This window comes from Fringilla coelebs (assembly GCF_963513975.1).
Source record: "Fringilla coelebs genome assembly, chromosome: 18".
NCBI classification, from domain to species: domain Eukaryota; kingdom Metazoa; phylum Chordata; class Aves; order Passeriformes; family Fringillidae; genus Fringilla; species Fringilla coelebs.
In genome coordinates this window covers 8,737,788-8,755,707 of record NC_140044.1, presented here as the reverse complement: position 1 = coordinate 8,755,707, position 17,920 = coordinate 8,737,788, and the positions used below count along the sequence as shown (strand labels likewise).

The 17,920-nt window shown below is 50.2% G+C and overlaps 1 protein-coding gene across 4 annotated transcripts in view; it reads right to left on the bottom strand.

The window, feature by feature from the left end:
• HNF4A (hepatocyte nuclear factor 4 alpha) overlaps positions 1 to 17,920 on the bottom strand; it is a gene marked incomplete at its 5' end in the record, with an annotated part of 32,457 nt that continues 14,537 nt past the window's right edge. Inside the window, 10 exons of one of the 4 annotated variants that reach the window (XM_084217660.1) lie at positions 1 to 303; positions 952 to 1,074; positions 1,617 to 1,853; positions 2,601 to 2,756; positions 3,263 to 3,350; positions 6,257 to 6,412; positions 8,894 to 9,000; positions 11,078 to 11,172; positions 12,751 to 12,928; positions 16,425 to 16,539. In XM_084217660.1, coding sequence (XP_084073786.1) covers positions 161 to 303; positions 952 to 1,074; positions 1,617 to 1,853; positions 2,601 to 2,756; positions 3,263 to 3,350; positions 6,257 to 6,412; positions 8,894 to 9,000; positions 11,078 to 11,172; positions 12,751 to 12,928; positions 16,425 to 16,539 — 1,398 coding nt within the window. In that variant the 3' untranslated portion in view covers positions 1 to 160. Of the gene's footprint in view, positions 345 to 947; positions 1,075 to 1,616; positions 1,854 to 2,600; positions 2,757 to 3,262; positions 3,351 to 6,256; positions 6,413 to 8,893; positions 9,001 to 11,077; positions 11,173 to 12,750; positions 12,929 to 16,424; positions 16,540 to 17,920 lie in introns of those variants that run through there. The other 3 variants (XM_084217659.1, XM_084217661.1, XM_084217662.1) reach the window with 3 other exon arrangements.

Genomic DNA, 17,920 nt, shown 5'->3' with positions numbered 1-17,920 from the left:
AGCTGCAGGAAGACACCGTCTGGTGGTGGTCAGTCCAAAAAGCAAGTCCGTGTGTCCGTGCCCAGGGACCTCTGGATGGCTTCTCTTGTCACAGTGGCAGAGTCAGTTTGGGCTTTTCTCCCACACGGTGTTCTGAAGGAGGCTGGCTGGGTGGGGGCTGCTAGATGACCTCCTGTTTTGTGATGGCAGGCTGTGGGATGGACGTGGGCTGCTTGGCCACGGTTGCAATGGCTCCAGGCAGCAGCTTGTACTGCTCTGACCCTGAGCCTGCGGGTGGAGAAGGCTGTGGAGTTTCTGGAGTAGCTGAAGAGAGAGAAACCAAATTAAAAGAGGGTCTCACCAACCTGACAGCACTGAGATCTCTCCTCAGTCCTGCGGGGTTCAGATGTCAGCACAGCAGAGGCTCTTAAGGGCCTGTGTGCTTGCTGTAGGGCAGCCCAGACATGCAGGCATGGTTTGATGGCCCAGGAGAACCACAATAACCAACATCAAATAAGGGGAGCTGCTGACATTTTGACCTGTACTAACCACATTTTTGGTCAGCCTAGCCCATCTCAGCACAAGGTCCTCAGTGGTGGCTCCATGTGGTGGGCCAGATCCTCCTGTGTTTTTGCAGAGGACAAACTCAAGTGTGTCTGAACCACTCAAGGGAAGGGGAGCCTTTCCACTGATTTCACTAAGCTCTGGATAGGATCATTCATCCCTTAAGGGCTGTGTAAAAGTTGCAGTCAGTCGAGTATCTTGTTGAATCTGTTAGTCTGGCCTAATCTAATCTAATCCACCTCTCTGTTTGTCTTTCCCTCCTTTCTGCATAGGAATTTCTCACAGGCTCATTACCAGAGACTTTGTCTTGCTTGCAGATTTCCATGCAAGGTAGAAACTATCTCCACAGGCACACTGGAAAGCTCCTGGTTTCTCCCTAGAGCTCTCTATCTCTCTGGATATACTCACACATCTGCCCGTTGTGCATCTGAGGAGGCATTGTGTTGGCCACGATGACGTTTGTTCCCAGGTTCTCCTGGATCAGGTGAGGGTGCAGGTGGTGGTGGGTGTGCGGCGTTTCACTTGATGAGCCTAAGAACAGGCAGGAGACATTAATTGCCACAATGGCAGAAGGAGAGTTCAGATGGGCAGACCCACTGCACCCAAATGTCCAAGGCTTTGTGCACCATCCCCTTGTGCACCTGGAGCACACCTTTCCCTTTTTCCTCCATGCATGCCTTGGACTAACTAACCCCTGCCTGCTGCCTGCATGGCCTCTTATACAGGATTATATTCTTTAGTCACACCTCCACGTGCAGAATAGCACAGTGGGAACTTTTCATTTAATTTTGTCCCATTGGATGCTCCCACTAGAAAATCTAGGATATTCTGTGCGCAGAGGGCTGGGGATGCCTCTCTGTAAACAGAGGCACAGCTGATGCATCTCTTTAGGTGACAAGAAGTCAAGGACCCTTGGTTACCCCTGTCAAGGACAGGGGAGATGATTTTGCATGAGTCCTGCAGACTGGTTGTCTCTAAGTTTGCTAGATAGGGAGCAGTGACTAAGGAGGGTCTCAAGGGGACAACAATCAGGGAATGCGGAGACACCTCTTGGCAGACCCTCAAGTACTCACCTCCCAGCAGCATCTCCTGCAGCAGGTTGTCAATCTTAGCCATGCCAAAGAGCTTGACAAACTGGATCTGCTCTATCATCTGCCAGGTGATGCTCTGCAGCACGGGCAGCAGCAGCAGCAGCTCCCCGAAGCGGCCCCGCGAGTCGTACTGCCGGTCGTTGATGTAATCCTCCAGGCTCACCTGCACCTGGTACCGCATCCGCTTGATCTTGGACGGGTCACTCAGCCCCTTGGCATCTGCAAGGACCCACACAGCCAGCTCTCCAGGCTGCTGCCTGTCAGAGACAGCTGGGCACAGCCTGAGGGGAGCTGCCTCAGACTCCCCATCGTCTGCTGCGATGTATAGGAGTGTGCTCTTTGTTGACAGAGTGACAAAACTATTTTTTGTCTCCTTAAAAAGGGAAGAAGCTTAGAAGTTTCTCTCTTTAATTAGGGGAAAAGCTACTTCATAGGCTTAGAAGACTTCACCTCAAACTTAAGGATAGCTAATTGACAGAAGCCAAAAAGTCTTGCTTAGGCAATTTACTAGAAGAAAAAGCGAACAAAGAAATTAATCACTTTTGTAAGGTGTTTTACTAAGAGGAAGGGAACAAAGAAACAAATTGCTTTTGTAAGGTGTTTTACTAAGAGGAAGGACTTCCTACACTTGACTCAGTTTTTCTCTGTTTGTTATTTTGCCTTTTATTAAACCTTTTTGTTTTTAACACTGCAACAGAAGCCATCTTGCTGATTTTTATGCTTCCAAAAATAGCTGAGCTATCTTAAGTGTGTTATAGCCCTCCAAAAGCTTATAGACCCAGCTCAAAAAAGCTACTATAACAGCAATGGACAATTTTTCTCAAGAGTGACTTCTCTCCTCCCTCTCTAAGAATAGTTTGGCCTAGATAGGAGACCAGGCATCTTTTCCACCATTTAGGACTGGTGTTAGTCAGCAAATCCAGACTAGGCTGCTCTGATGGTAACCCTCCCCAAGCTGGGGCTTACCTGGGTCAAAGAAGATGATGGCTTTCAGGCAGGCATATTCGTTGTCATCTATCTGCAGCTCCTGGAAGGGCAGGACCAGCTCGTCCAGGATGCGGATGGCCACACGGTTCACCTCCACCAGCTCGGGGCAGTTCCGTGGGATGATGTGATCATTGCCTGCAGACAAGCAGCACAGTGACCATCACCTTAGGATTGCTCAAGACTTAGCTGGGGTGGCAAGGAGTTCAAAATGCAGGTGGCTAATGCTGAAATAATTTTGGGGTGGAGGAGTTAAGAAGTTCCTCCTTCAGCCCCTACCCTGTCTCAGAACACCAGAAATTTTCATCTGCGTTGCCAGAGCAGCTTCTCATTACACAGGAGCCACGCAAGTGAGGAAAAGCTGACCAAGGAGTGAGAACTTTTTCCCCATCCCACCACAGCCTGCTTACAGAAACCTGAGGGTGCACCATGAATGTTCACACAGTCCCCAATTTTGTCACACTTCGTGGCCTTGATGTCAAGGTCAGCCAGGCCTAGCTGTGCTGGGCTTGCTAAAATACAGAACAGCTCAAGCCACCACCCTGCAAAGAGGATGTCCACAAACACTGAACCACCCTCTCCTTCACCCCAGCAAGGAAGTGTCACAGAAGCAGGTGGGCTGGGAGCAGAAGTGCAATTTTTACCTAGTAGCAAGACATCCTTGAACACCATGGACCTCTTGGCAGCTCCCAGTAACAGATGCTCCCCTGCGTGTGCACGTAGCAGCGCTACCTGCAAGGGCAGGGAAAAGTTATTGAGGTGATTCAGGGACTGAGACAAAGCTGTGATTTCATGTCAGCAAGAGGGAAAGCTCAGCATTCCTGTACTGCACTCAAGGATGGGAGTGAGGGCCCCTCTTCCATTACAGGCAGAGAAAGAGATTAAATAATGCTCTGTGCTAAACCAGTTATAAATCCAGCAGAACCAGCAGGTAGCAGACAGCACCTGAAATATCCCATATTCAGGACACATGCCATGAGCAGGACCACGCTGGACTGTCCCAGAACTTCCCACCAGTGTGGGCTGTTTGCAGACAACTCCTGCCTAGTGCAGAACCAGAGACCAGACTCTATCCTGGGAAGTGAGGAGAAGTACAGTCCCTGCTGTTGGACATTGCTGTCCCTCTGGGCTGTGCCCACCTCCCACTGCAATCACACCCATGGGGACACATGTCCAGCTGGCCAGTGGGGTCACCCCCTGGCCATTCATCCCCTGCACAGCCACAGGAACTGGGGACAGGGAAGCCAAAGGGATGTTTTTCTCCTCTGATGTTAATGATTGAAGTGTTTCACTTTACACCCTCCAGTGGCTCCTGAGAATGTTCTGAATCTTTTGCCCTCCTTCAGTTAAAAATTTCAGAGATTTAGGCAGAAAGAGAAGTTAACAATTGGACATCCTGACACAGAGACTTCTTAATGTCCAGCCAGGACCTTCTGCTGGAGAAAACAATCATTAAACATTAATAGAGAAACACTGAAAAGTATGTCCTGATGGGAATGGTCCACTTTTCCAGTGTGTTACCCTCAGCATCTGTCAAAGCCAAGAGAAGTCTTACCCTACCAGGAATGCAAGGAGAATGTATAGAGAAGAGAGGTCTGGTTAGGAAAGATGCTGATGTCTAGGAGAGGGGTTTTTGGTTTGGTTTTTTTTTCACCCCAGATGGTAAAAAAGGTTATGCAAAATAAATAGAGATCCTTGCAAAAAGACTGTGCACACATGATACTGGGAAATCTTTATCTAGATGCCAAAATCTAGCCTCTCTCTATCGCTGTCCAAACATGGGTGGATATGTTAGCTGAGCTGTTGGAATTACCAGAGCTGCACAAAACTGAGCTTTCCTACCTGACAAAGCTATGACAAGGAACAAACTGCCAGTCCCAGGGGACAGTGAAGCTCTCACCTAAAAATTTCCTGCCTATTGCAAATTCAAGAAGGTTCAGTTTGTAGCCACCTTTTTTTGTGTCTATAGAATTTCCTTGTTTGAGCAGAGTTAAAGTGAATTACTTCAAGAAGGCCAAACATCTCATTTGATATTTGTTTTTGCAGTGATGAACCTGAGATACATAATTCCATTCTGAACTGGAATAAATATACAGTTGTAACACAACAAAGCAGAACCTGAACTTGGAGATGAAATGTCTTTGCACCACCAAACATGGTAGTTTTGACATTTTGGTGCAGAAGGAGAATGAGGGGTTGGGTATGATCTTTTCTACAAAGGAGATCTGTTTCATGGAGCAGCCTCTCCCTTGTGGGAAGGCAGGGTTCAAACTGTGCCATCTTTAGGCTCCGTTTTCTCCTTTGAGGAATTTTGCAGCCCCACAACTGTGAAATGAGCTCATGTGGAAGTTGCTGTAGTTTGCAGAGTTATTGGCCAGGTTTAGGACCTCTGTTCCAAATGACACAAGGATGTGATGGGTTGTGCAGAGCTGCCCCAGGTCTGTGCTGGGCTGCAGCCTATTTATTTGTATATGGTGTGTAAATGGCATTTGGAGTCCATTGTGGTTTCCATAAATTATGGATTGTACTTTTCTTAGCAGTTTAACAGATTTCTTATAATTTTAACCAATTTAGCACTTGCACACAATAGAAAAGAAAGAAACGTGCTCCCATTTTAAGACCACTGAATTCCCCAGAGCTCTGGGTGCTGCTGGCTGGTTACTAAAGAGCTCAGATTTAGGATTTAGGGGGTTTTGATCAGCTGTATACTCTCAACTGGATATCCTTTTTCTTCATTATATAAAAATTACCTCTAGGTCAATAGGGCTGGAGACTGGTCCTAGCTGAAGAGAACACATGCTGGGTTGTGACTGTACACTGGACAGACTGAAAATACCTTCCTGCCTGTGACAGCACCTGTGCTGGCCCTGCCAGAAGTGCTATCCCAGCCACATGTGCTGCTCAAGGCTGGGCACACATCATGTCTTTCAACACCTATTGCAGACCTCTGAAGTTCAGACATCCACGGGAGGCCTCTCCTTGTACCTCTTTGAGGCTGCCTGGGATCCTGCAGTGCAGTTCTACAGAGGACACCAAACCCACTGTGCTTATCTTCATTAGGGAACCCACAAATGCCATATTAGTAATTTCTGTTAAATGCAAATATATCCTTGCTTTTTAATCCTGGAAAAAAGATTTTCCACTGCCTTGGGAGCAAACTAGTGCATAGCTTCAAAATTCCATGCTGGGAGCATGGATACGAACATACCCCTAGGCAGGAAGCAGCAAGAGACAGGCAGATTTTAAATTTTGGGCAGACCTTAGGCCAGAAATCTCTCCTGCTAATTCTGATTACCCCAAGCATTTGTCAAGCACTTCAGGTTTTCAAAGTGCTGTGCAAACCATAATTAATAAATGACTGGCTGACCCCGAAATGCTCATCTGATAATGACCTAATTCAAGCTCAGTGTTATCTGGCTGTGCTCATGGGCTGATTAGAGGCACATGCAAGTGGCCTGTGCTGGCATTGTATGGATGCCTGGCCCAGGCTGGCATTGTATGGATGCTGTTCCCAATCAGCTGCAGCAGTCAGGATAACAGAGTGCACAATGAGCATTTTCTCTGAAGGTCTCAGCTGGCTTTGGCTCCCTGCTGCCTTTACCAGGGCAGGGCAAGGTGGGGTGGATGGGGGGACTTGCCTGGTCATCCAGGGGCAGCTCACAGAAGGGGGGGATGTACTTGGCCCACTCCACCAGCACCAGCAGCTGCTGCTTCATGGACTCACACACGTCAGAAATATTGGCAATCTTCTTCCCTCGGATGTCTCCATTGAGCACAGGAACAGGGGATGACATCTGGAAGGAGAGAAGAGATCCTTCAGCTTTCAGTGCCACAGGGGAGCCACAGAGAGGAAAATCCCCAGCCCATGGGTTGTGTTGATGCAGACTCCAGAAATTATAATTACATTTTTCTGTTGCACACACCCAGCTCCCAGAACAGGTGACCCAACAAGACTCATTTAAACTCAGGTCAGCTTGGGGATCTGTGAACACGAAACTCTGCAGAGCAGAGGCTGTGGATCATCTTGGTAAACTGTAAAGCCTTGAATAGACAGGAAAGCCCAGAGGAAACATTCCTAAAGCCAGGATCTCCCTCCCACTGAACAAGTGTGCTCAGTGAAGATCCAGGAAGGAGCAGAGGGGCTTGTGTGGCAGTCAGCCTCACCAGTAGAAAGACACATTCAGCCAATGCTGCTGCACAAGCTACTTGGTCCCATCAGAGTGCAGAGAGCTGCTCCCCCTTCCAGCCTGCTCCAGAGGCAGGGCTTGGCCAGCGCTGCCATGTCTGCTTTCCACAGGAGGAGAGCAGGCTCTGCTCCTCTCCTGAGTCATCAGGAGCTCACCAGGCCACAGCTTTCTAGGTCTGGCATTGCTTTCTGTGAGCATCAGGTCATTAACATTTGACATCACCCACTCTGAATAGCTAAGGACAGACTTTAAAGATAACAGTCTCCCACCTCCTGTGGGCTTTTAGGTCCTTTTGGCAAAACTGGGCAAGTTCAAACATGTCCACAGCACGGGTGACATTTGTTACATGGCAAATTATGTGGGACTGCCATTTCATTTGCAAAGGACAACCCTGACAACTCTGCAAGTACTCTCACACAGAGCTGGACGGGACATCTTCCCCAAACCAGGCACCCAACCTCCTGCCTGGTTCTCATGCATAGCTGCTCACCAGGTCATCTAAAAATTTGCCCTTAGTCACTACTTTATCCTCATGCTTCTGTAAGCAATTAACTCAACCCCATCACTGCCCTCTGCCTGCCCTCTGTGCTCTTGTACAACATCAGCTCTTCCTGTCCTGTTCCTGCCAGCATTTTCAGCTCGGACCCTGCTGGCCTCCCCAAGGAAATGAAATTCAAATGCCACCTGCATTTTTTTTTTTTTCAGGTTGCATTACCTGGAGGCTTTCCAGCTCACCAGCTATTATTGAATAAATAAGATTGTAAAAATCTCACCATGTATTACCCTAATCAGAGGGCCCGGAAGGCTTAGCAAATAAATAAAGAACTCTGGGTGAGTGACCCTAGATCTTGGAGAAAGCAGCTCCTCAGCAGTATCTTGTTCTAATTAGCCAGGCACATAAAAGTTACCAATTACCGTGCTGGAGCCTGCCTTGTTTAATGAATCTCTCTGTGCTCTGTGGGAGAGCCGGAGCTCCCCTGGATGTGTCCATGGTTTTTGTCAGCAGACCCTGCTTATGTGTGATGGCACTGCAGGACTCAGCCCCAGAAATGTCCTTCCCTTGTAGATTTGGTGGCTGTAGACCCCATTATCTCACACCTCTAGGAGCAGCATCAATCTTATTTTTATAGGGTATATAAATGTATTAGGGCCTGCATAGGACAAGGTGAGATGTGAGATGAGATTGGATGTGCCTTTTGTGTACAGGATTGGCCCTTGGCCATTCTGGCATATCCCCTCCTTGTGGAAGTGGACCTTACAGCCTGAGCCTCATGTGGAGCCCAGAGCACAGCACGTCCTGTCCTGGAGCATCTCCCAGGGCAGCCTTCAGGGCAGTGTGACCCTTGAAGCAGCATGGACTGCCAACTCAGCCCCCTGCTCATCTTCCCCAGGACACAGAGTTCTGTTCTCTCCAGCTCCATGAAGAGTGGCAGCTCCTGCCTCCAGCACAGCACCATCCTCATCACTTGTTCTCACAGACAAACCCTCCCTGCAGGCTGTGTGTGCCCATCCCATCCTGTGTCTTCCCAGAGCTGTGTACACCATTTGCAGTATCCAGCCTGTTAAATCAGAGTCATCTTTTCAATGTGAACACTCTAGGAAACTAATCTTGGCAGTATGTGAGTGGAAACAGGGAATTTCAGGCAAGCACTGGAAAAGGTATGTGCATAAAACAAGCAGGAAACTGATTCCTCATGAAACTGTGCAGGAATCCAAAGTTCCTAACAGCTCATGGGGAAGGGAGGCTGCTCATGCAAGGCCAGCCCCTCGTGGGCTTAGGCAGACACAGCTCTTTGGATTGCAATGATTCTACCCTACTTTCTTCCATCAGGCTCTCCAGCCTTCCTGTGTCCCATTAAAGCAGAACAAATCACTGCATATTGTTACAACTGAGCTCTGGACTAAGGAGATTCAAAGGGATGGTTTCAGGTAACAAATGCTTTTTGAAAAATCAGTGTTGAGTTGGCCGATAAGGCACTTAGAAAAGAGGGGATAATTTGAAGACTTGGCTATTAAATACTCAGCTGGCTCTACACGCCAGGTAGTGGCTGATGCTTTTGTATTTGGTGAAGAAGGAAGAAGAGGTACCTGCTGTGCCAGGGCTTCTGCATGCAGGAGGGCATTGATGGAGGGCAGGCTGCTGTCCTCGTAACTTGATCTGCGGGTGCTGATTCGGTCCCGTTCATTCTGTACAGCTGCAAGAGAGGGTTTTGGCTGAGCTGCAGGTGGTTCATGGCAATGCACACTGAAAACTAGCACAGACTTCTGGCATTCCCCTTCCTTAGCTGCAGTTTCCCAGCTTCCCTGCCAGGCAGGGTGGAGGTGCAGCGGTGTCTGGTTTGGGGTGGATGCCAGTGAGAGCTGACTGCATCTGGTGGATCTGATTTCTTATTTGCTTCTTTAGACTTTCCAGGGATGGGGTTGATTCAGAACCCATACACCTGTAGAGTTCAGAGGGGAAAATTTCCTGGCAAAGGATCTGAGTTTTTTGATTTCATGATATGGGGTTTGAAATGGTGGCCACGCTCATGTATGCAGCCCAAAGCTGACGTGTGAAATGGAGGAGTATCTGCAAGGTTTCCTTGCCCACATGACTCCTGTGAGCTCCATTCAGAAAAGCTCTTGCACTGGGTGGGTGTAGTTAGAAAACTTCTGTCTCAACTACAATAAGGAAGGAAGTGCAGAACTGCTCCTGCTGATCCATCCGGAGCAAAAGAGCTCTCTCATACCTTATTGTAAAAGCATCCCAGGACTGGCTTGACCCCAGTGTGCCTCCCTGTTTGGTCTAGTCTTGAGGGCTTGGAGGGGGAGGATTTGCCTGCTCTGTCTGTCACGAGGCCTGGGCTGGCTGTAACTCACCCTGGCCACGCCACTCAGAGCCATCTGCTCAAATAAGCTATTGATCCATGGCAGGGGAAACAGCACAGTCCCTGCCTTGGGCTGGTGGCTCTGTGGATTGATACATTCTCCATGTATAAATCCAGCTGATAAAAAGCAATAATGAGGCTGGGCCAGGAGAAAAGCCCTGCAGTCAGCGGCTGTAAATAGGAGCTCTCAAGGTTATGCTGCTTGTTATCAGTAGCAGGCCCCCGAGTTCAGTCATGCCATGATGTTTTCCAAATGTTTGCTCAGTATTAGCTGGTCATGCACCTAATGTAACTTCTATTGAATATTAACAGACAACAGCACAGCTCTGGGCAGGGGATGAGCTGCATGGAGAGGAGGATTCCTATATTCTTCAGGAAAAGTTAAGAAAAGTTGCTTGTGATACCTCATCCCTTTTTACAGGGAATAAATGTTCCTGCTCAGAGGTCTTTCTGCAGCCACCAGCATAACCCTGGTACTTCCCTGTCTTCAAGGACCCTTTTACTCCAAAGTTTCTCCTTGAGCCAGTGTGAACTGGGAGGAGCATGGGGTTTAATTTGCTTGCATGGAATAACAGGGCTGAATGCCTCCCAGTTGTCCCTTTGCAGACATGAGTGGGGTGAGCTCTGTGGGATGCCTCTGCCCTGGCAGTTTGTCCCTCCAATAACAGGAGCACCTGGGTCACCACCAGGGTCTCCTGTCCCTTCTCAAAACAGGGCTAAACAAGGGGAGAATCCTGACATGGGGACCTGTAAGGGCTGCAGAGACAGGGAGGGAGGGGAGCTGAGGAGGTGAGCAAGGGCCATGTAGGGGTATCTCTATGTTTTCATACAGTTAAATAGCAAAAATGCTCCACTTTACTCTGGATCCTTTCTGCTGTGGCTGAAACAAAACTAAACTCACTGCCTCTCTGAGGAGGGTCAGCAAGAACCCATATATCTATCAGGAATAAAAGGTGCAAAATGTCAGTGTGACTTTTGCTGGCCAGCTGTGGGTTTTGTGATCATTCTGGGATAACAGCACTTGGAGCAGTTTTACCAAAGTATTTCCAAATTCCCAGGCCTTCTTTGAAGTTTCTGCTCCTCAGTGATGTGCAGAGGCGTTCCCAAACCCCTCCAGTGGACTGGCAGTGTGGGAGCCCAGTGCTGTGTGTGTCAGTGTGAGCTGGAGAGCCCTGGGTGTGATTTGTGTGCATGAACATGGGCAGTTCTGAGACACAGGCATGGACCCTCCCTAAATCCCCCTGTGGTGGGGGTCAGGATCTGTGCCCAGAGAGCGCAGTGCAGGGAACACAGGGCTGAGGTGGGTGAAGTGTGCACCTGGCAGGGACCAGCCTTGGCTGCAAAGGCTTCCCCAAACATACCCAGGGGTGAGGGACTGCTGCTGGGGGAAGGCAGAGGCACCCACCTTCCTTCTTCATTCCTGCTCGGAAGCACTTCTTCAGCCTGCAGTACCGGCACTGGTTCCTTTTGTCTTTGTCTACCACACACTGCCTGTTAAACCTGGCAAGGAAGGATGGAAGGAAGGAAGAAAGGTGTGAGGAGCAGCAGGACTGAGCCTAAAGGCAGGACAAGACAGAGCCCCAGGCTCCAAGACATGCTCAGAGAAGGTTCCCTGAGGCTCACCCTGAGAAAGGAGCCCCAGTCTGTGATTCTTCAACTCTTGCTTTAGCTTTAGTGGTTTCTTTTTTGCATCAAAATCTCAGCTCTCCCCTCTGACTCTGGATGGTCAATAAGGACAGACTAGAACTGAGTCACATGCAGGAGCTCAGACTACTCAGTAACCATTAGGGATAGGATGTCTATAGGGAACTAACAAATCCCAGGGAAGTTAAAAGTGTGATCTAGGAGGGTCAAAACCAACTTGGAAGCTGCTGTTGTAACTTAGATCCCAGTAGAAGGGAAGGAAGAATACCTTTATTGCAAATTTTAAAAAGAGGTGGAAGGCTGTAGTAGCCCATTTGTGAGGTTAAGTCCCTGTATCTCTCCAGAGCTGTGTCTGGGATTCTCAGAGGTTGTTTCTGAGCTCTGGGCAGCATTGCTGCTCTGCAAACTGCTCTGCTGCCACTTGCACTTCAGAGAGGACTTGGGAAGAAATCAGCTCCTTCCCTCCAGGCTTGTGTCACCAAATCCCCTGTGCATAGTGGGGAAAACTGATCCCCCATGTGTGTGACTCATGAGCCTGGTGGCCATTTGCAGCATGAATTTCACTTGCAAATTTGCTCTAATTTACAGCAGATTGATCCAGTTTGCAGAGTAAAGACAAAGGAGTACAGAGCTGGAGAAGGGCTCCCAGCCATGCTGAATTCTCTAGCTTTTGAAAGGGCTTCCTTCTACTCTGCTTTTCAAAGCCCCCAAGCTATGATTTGCCCAAATGCATGCCTGAAAGCAGCTCTTAAAATATTCCTGTAGTGCTTATAAAAGCCTCAGCTTTCAAGGAACTGAACACCTTGGCTTTTCTGATGGAGTTGTGGGGAGGGGGCTCCCTGGGCAGCCACCTTAAATAACCCTGGGGTACAAATGATGATGTGCTTCACAGGCACTCATAAACCTGGGGCTTCCTTCTGTCACTCAGGTTTTAGAGTCATGTTGCTCTTCATGCTCTCCACGCAGCTCTCAGGCCATCAGGAGTAACTGACTCAAAAAGCCCAGGGGATTTAGGCACTGTGAACTGAGGATTCTTCCGTTTCCTTTGTGACTCTCTACATGTGAGTTGCTCAAAGCCAGCAGTGAGCAGGTCACAGCTGCTGACGGCACAGGAGAGCCATGGGCTGCACTGAGCAGTGAGCTGCTAAGTCCCTGAGATGGGGCTTCTCCCCTGGCACCTTGCTGCTTGCTGGCCACATCCATGGTTGGCCATACCCATTTGACCCCTAAAGTATGGGGCAAGACCTCCCAGGGTCTTTCCCCAGTGATCAGTCCCAAAGTCAGGGCAGTCACTGACCCCTTCCAGCTGCGGGCTGAGCTCAGGGAGAGTGGAGGAGGATGCAGGGCAGTGCTGCTGCACTTTGAGGGCTTTGCCACTGAGCTGTGAGGGGCTGTGCTGTCTGAGCCACGGGTCTCTGTTCCCTCTGTCCTCACCTGCAGGAGTACATGTGGTTCTTCCTGACGCTCCTCCTGAAGAAGCCTTTGCAGCCATCGCAGCTGGAAGCCCCGTAGTGCTTGCCGGTGGCGCGGTCCCCGCAGATGGCACACAGCGTGCTCACCCCAAGGCTGCTGGAGCTGCTGAGGCTGGCAGCTTCTGATGGAGATGTGTCTGCTTGGGGAGGGACACAGCAAGAAGGAGACAGTGAGACAACGGCCAGCCAACATTTGCTAACTCAGCTAGAGTCAAAGACTCTTGAAGAAACCAGGCAGCTGCAGCTTGGCTGTGTGAGAGGTGTGTAAGGAGAGAGGGTGCAAGCTCTCAGTGCTGAAGTAATTGCATTACTTAACTGCATTTTGGGTGCACTAAAACTTCCTGTATTCCATGGTGAGACCCCTCTTCCCAAAGGCCTGGCAACAGCAATGCCTTCTGATAAAGTGGAAGCCCATGTGCAGGAGTCACAGGGCAGAGCCAAAATTCCTCGGGGATTTGCAGACACTTTGGGCTGCAGTGGCCAGAGAAAAAGCTGATGCAGAGTTAAAGCTGAGGTATTACAGCTCAGGGTGAGCAGCTGATTTGTTAGGGAGGTGTTTGTGTTATAGCACTGAAAGAGACCAAGATAGCCCTGAGCAGATGAGGTGAACAGTTCCCTTGTCCAGCCATGGAGCTCCAGCCTGCACAGCCCTTCTTTGGGAAAACAAGACTTTAGGTAAATAGCAAACTCAAATGACTTCAGCTGGAAAACTCACGTGGACAAAGGCTACCCATGCAAGGAAGGAGTGATTAAAGAAAGAAGGTGGCACTCTGGCATGGAGAAGGCTGTAGGCTGGGTATCTTCTAAAGTCTGGTAGGATCACAGTGGAAATTGATTTGTCTCGCAGTCCTTACAGACCAAGGGGGACTGGGACTTGCGGGGCTTTTTTTTGGAGGACAGGGAATTGCAGCAGGCTCTGGAGAAAAGGACATCTGAAAGGCTAAAAACCATACAAGGGCTACACTAAACCCCTCCAGCAAGCCAAACAAACCTCAAGGCTGAAGGGATCAGCCCTTAATTCAGTTGATTTAATTGTCCCCTCCCATGTACGTTTTTCTGTGTCAGCACAGGCACATCCCCCTCCCTCAGTGGAAATGCCAGTCACAAATCATACCCAGGATCTACAAAGCCATTGAAACCTGCTGGGATTTTTAATGCTTGAGTTTATTGGCCCCTGGTTTCTGGGTTTTTGTAGGAACTTAGTTAAAGCTCATCCTGGAAGGACCACAGCTGCTCCCACCTGGCACCCAGCAGAAGGGCTGGTCCCAGCTGGGCTCCCCATGGTAGCCCAGTTGTGGTGCTGGGGGGCCCAAGGCAGGTCTGGCTGGGGCAGGACTGCATTTTCAGCTTCTATTTTGCAGAGAAAAGGATATTTCAGCAGGTGCTGTGCATCCTGCTCATGCCACCCCTCAGCAGGAGTAACTGGCACAGAGCCAGCAGTGAGTGAGCACAGGGGTTCTTGAGCTCCCTGCCTCTGGCAACTTCTTCCATTTCCCTGCCTGCTTTCTGTCTTTCCAATTCCTCGTGTCCCTCCTGTATTTCTTTGTGAGTCACTTTGCTGCCTCTGTGTCCCTGCCTGGCACACCCTGTCACGCAGCTCCAGCAGCACCAGTGCAAAGCTCCTGTCTCCACTCCCAGAGCCCTGAGCTTTCCCAAGGCTGCTCTGGCTGTCTCTTGTCCCTGTGAGCAGCTTGCTTCTGCAAACAGCCTTCTTCCCCATGTCCCCAGGGCTCAGCTAAATGCAGCTCACTCCAGAAGGAAAGTCAAAATTCCCAGTTGCAGCTAAACATAGGACTTAGATGTGAGAGGAAGAGCTGATCTGCCTGTAATCCCATTACTTGTATCTCTGTGGCAGCCCAGATAAATCCCTTTTTAGCAATATATCAGGCTGTAATCAGATGAACACAGAGCAGGAAAAACTGGCACTCTTATCAAAGAAATTGCAACATCTCAGTCTAATAGTCAACAACAATGAAATTATTGCCTAATGGATAATTTTCCAATTAAGTTTATTCTGGCAAATATGTGCCAAAAAATGTGGGCTCTGGCTGCTGCAGTCAAGTGGTTGGAGTTAAATCTGCATTTGAGACCTTGCAGCTGAGCCTTGTGTTAGGACAGGAGCTGCTCAAGAGACCCCTGAGCCTGAGCACAAGATGCATTTTGCCTGTGAGAGGCAAACTTGGTCCCTGCTGAGCAGCAGCCCTGGGGCTGAGCTGCAGAGCTGTGGCAGGCAGTGGCTGGGCTCTGAGCAGAAAAAGCCAGAAAAAGAAGCCCAGGTTCTGCAGGTGGAGGTCCTGCAGGAGGTGTGTCCTCCAGGGCAGCAGCCCTGGAAGCAAGGGCTGTCCCTGGCCTGGAGCTGGGCCCAGGAGGAGAGGAGTTGGTGCTGCCTGCCCCAGCTGACTCATCCTGGAGTGTCACAGCACACTGGATCTTGTCACAGGAAATTCTCCTGTCCCTCTGCTCCATGGAGCCCTGGGTGCAGGGCAGCCAGATCACAGCCCCTTGTGCAGATGATTGCTGGATGGGAGAGGGGCACAGGGAGGGAACAGGGCCTGAGCTTGTCCCAGAGTGTCCAGATGGATATCAGCAGAGCCAAAGGGGGGGACTTGTGGTCCAGAGGCACCTGAAGGGGTAGGACCAGCCCCAGGAGTGGAGAAGGGGGTGGGACCCAGAGTGGTGGCGGGTTATTGCACAGCAGAGCCACTTTGGCACCGCAGTGTTACATCCCTGACAGAGCCATAACCCAGGGAAGACCCACACAGGCTGTGATGGAAGAGTCCACACAGCCAGCACAGCACTTCTGGGACAGAGGTGCCCAGCAGTCCTGGGCTGAAAGGAAAGAGCTCAGAGGGCCACTTTCTGTGGCTTCTTTTAGTCATTAACCTCATATTTAGAGAGACTTTAGGGGAGACTTGGAGAGGAATCTCTTATTATCTCTGAGCATTTAATCACCAAGACTCTTTGGTGCCCAGATGGGTGGGCCAGCATTGTGAATTCTGCAGGGTTAGGTGTGATGCTCCCCTCCTGAAGGGATGGGAACATTTGTCTATCCTCTTGAGGTCCCCTTGTCCCTCGGACTGGGGGCTGAGCCAGGGAATGGGATTCCCCCCCACACCCCAGTGCTGCACTGGGGAAGGGCTGTGGCTCACAGCAGCTGCACCGGCAGTGCCTAAATCACTTCTGACAGTGATTTTCACCCTTACCAGGTGCTAAATGCCTTTCTGCTCCAGGGACTGGCTCTCAGCTCTGGAGGCACAGGGTCAGTTGTCTGTCTGAACCATTAGCAGCACTTCAGGCAGAAATTTTGGCTGGGGTCTGGGAGACCCCCACCATGTTCAGCCCCAGCCCCATTCCCTGGGCTGAATGTCTGGAGGAGACCTCTCATTCCTGCCAGCTCCTGGTGTGTGCCTGCTGCCAGGGGCTCTGGGCTGCAGGACACCATCCCACTTGTACCAAACACAGCTCTGCTCTCCCCCCTCTATTTTCCCCTTAGGAAACAGAACCCCCCCGGGAGCTCCCCATCTGACACCCCTTCCCTCCCCGAGAACATCTTTTTGTGGCCACCCCAGGGACTTCTCCTCCTGCAGCTCCCAGCTCATCCCACCCAGCAGAGGGGAGAGGACAGAGGGGACTCACCATTGCCCATGGCCAGCACCTGCATGTTCTCAAACTCCAGGGTGGTGTATGCCGGGTCTAGCGCTGCGCTGTAATCTGCCATCTCCATGTCTATGAGGGCTTTGGAAAGGCGCATTATCCTGGGCAAACACGGGCCAGATTGTACCGATTCCCTTGGCCCAGGCTATTGGCCCTCCTGCCTCCCTCTGCCTTCACTGCGTCCCCTACCTGTTGTCTTTTAATTCAGATATTTCTCTGAAAGGATTTGCTGAGCGTCAAGGCCTATACTCCCAGAGGGGTGGAGGCAGGAGGCAGGAGGCAGGAGGGCAGGGGGTTAATCTTTAATCATCCCATTGCCGAATACTGCTAAGCAGCATTTTTTTTTTTTTTTTTGGTGGAGCAGCAGTGATTCTTGTTGACTGTTTATTATTGAATCTCAAGGCGTTTCTGGTCCTGGCTCCAGGGTGCAGGCAGAACCATGGGAGCAGGCACTCACCAAGGGCTATTGACCTTGATGCTGAGCTGCTGGTGTTGCTCTTAATTATACCTGGGGTGGAAAACTTGGAAAAAACCCTACCAGGTGAACAAGGTTCTTTACCACTTCTGTCATTGCCTTTCTCTCCTCACCACTGATTGCCTACACCCTTGTTTTTCCCTTCTCTTGCTCCCTCCATCCCTTCCATTCCTTCTCCTTTTCTCTCCCTCACGGTCAGTGAAGGTCAGCTCCTGCCTGGAAATTTACACATTGCTATGTAAAGTGAAATGTATGACTCCTTTTACTTCCCTATAAACCAAGTTTTACAGGGGGCTGGATGCCCTATAAAGGGATCCCATTCTGCAGCCATGCCCAAACAGCGAGCGGGGCTGAGGGGTGGCACAGACACCCTGGGAATGGCCAGGGTGGATCCTGTCCCACTGCTGAAATCACTCTGTGACACCCCCAGCCTTGGGTACTGGCTGATCTGTCATAAAAGTTTCATGAGACAAGTTTCAACAGAGCAGCAGGAGCTTTCCTTCTGCGGCTGCACTGTCTGCTGTCAGCACCAGCAGTGGTTCTGTGCCTTGCTCAGACCTGGGTCTGACCCACTGGTGCTGGGCAGTGGGGCCAGAGCTGCCCGTGCTCTCATCCCCAGCTGCCCCACACCACTCCTCCACTTCAGCCAGAACTGAGAGTTTTCAGTGCAATTGTGCGATCATTGAGTGAGGATTTAATCGATCTCTGAACGGCACTGGCTCATGGTGCAAGAGAATCAGCAATTAATGATTTGGTATCAGTTTGTTCTGCATTGAAAACAGCCCCGTGGTTTCGCAACCAGCGGCGACCGAGTCCACACGCTGCTGATCTGGGCTCCCAGTGCCTTGTGTTTGTTCTTCCCAGGCACCCCAATGCAGCCCCAACCCCACTGACACCATGAGCTGCCCTGGCCACAGTGCCATCACTGCCACACCATGAATCCAAGGTCTCTGGCTCCACACCAGTACATGCCTTTGGGCAGTTATGCCAGTGATGATTTTCT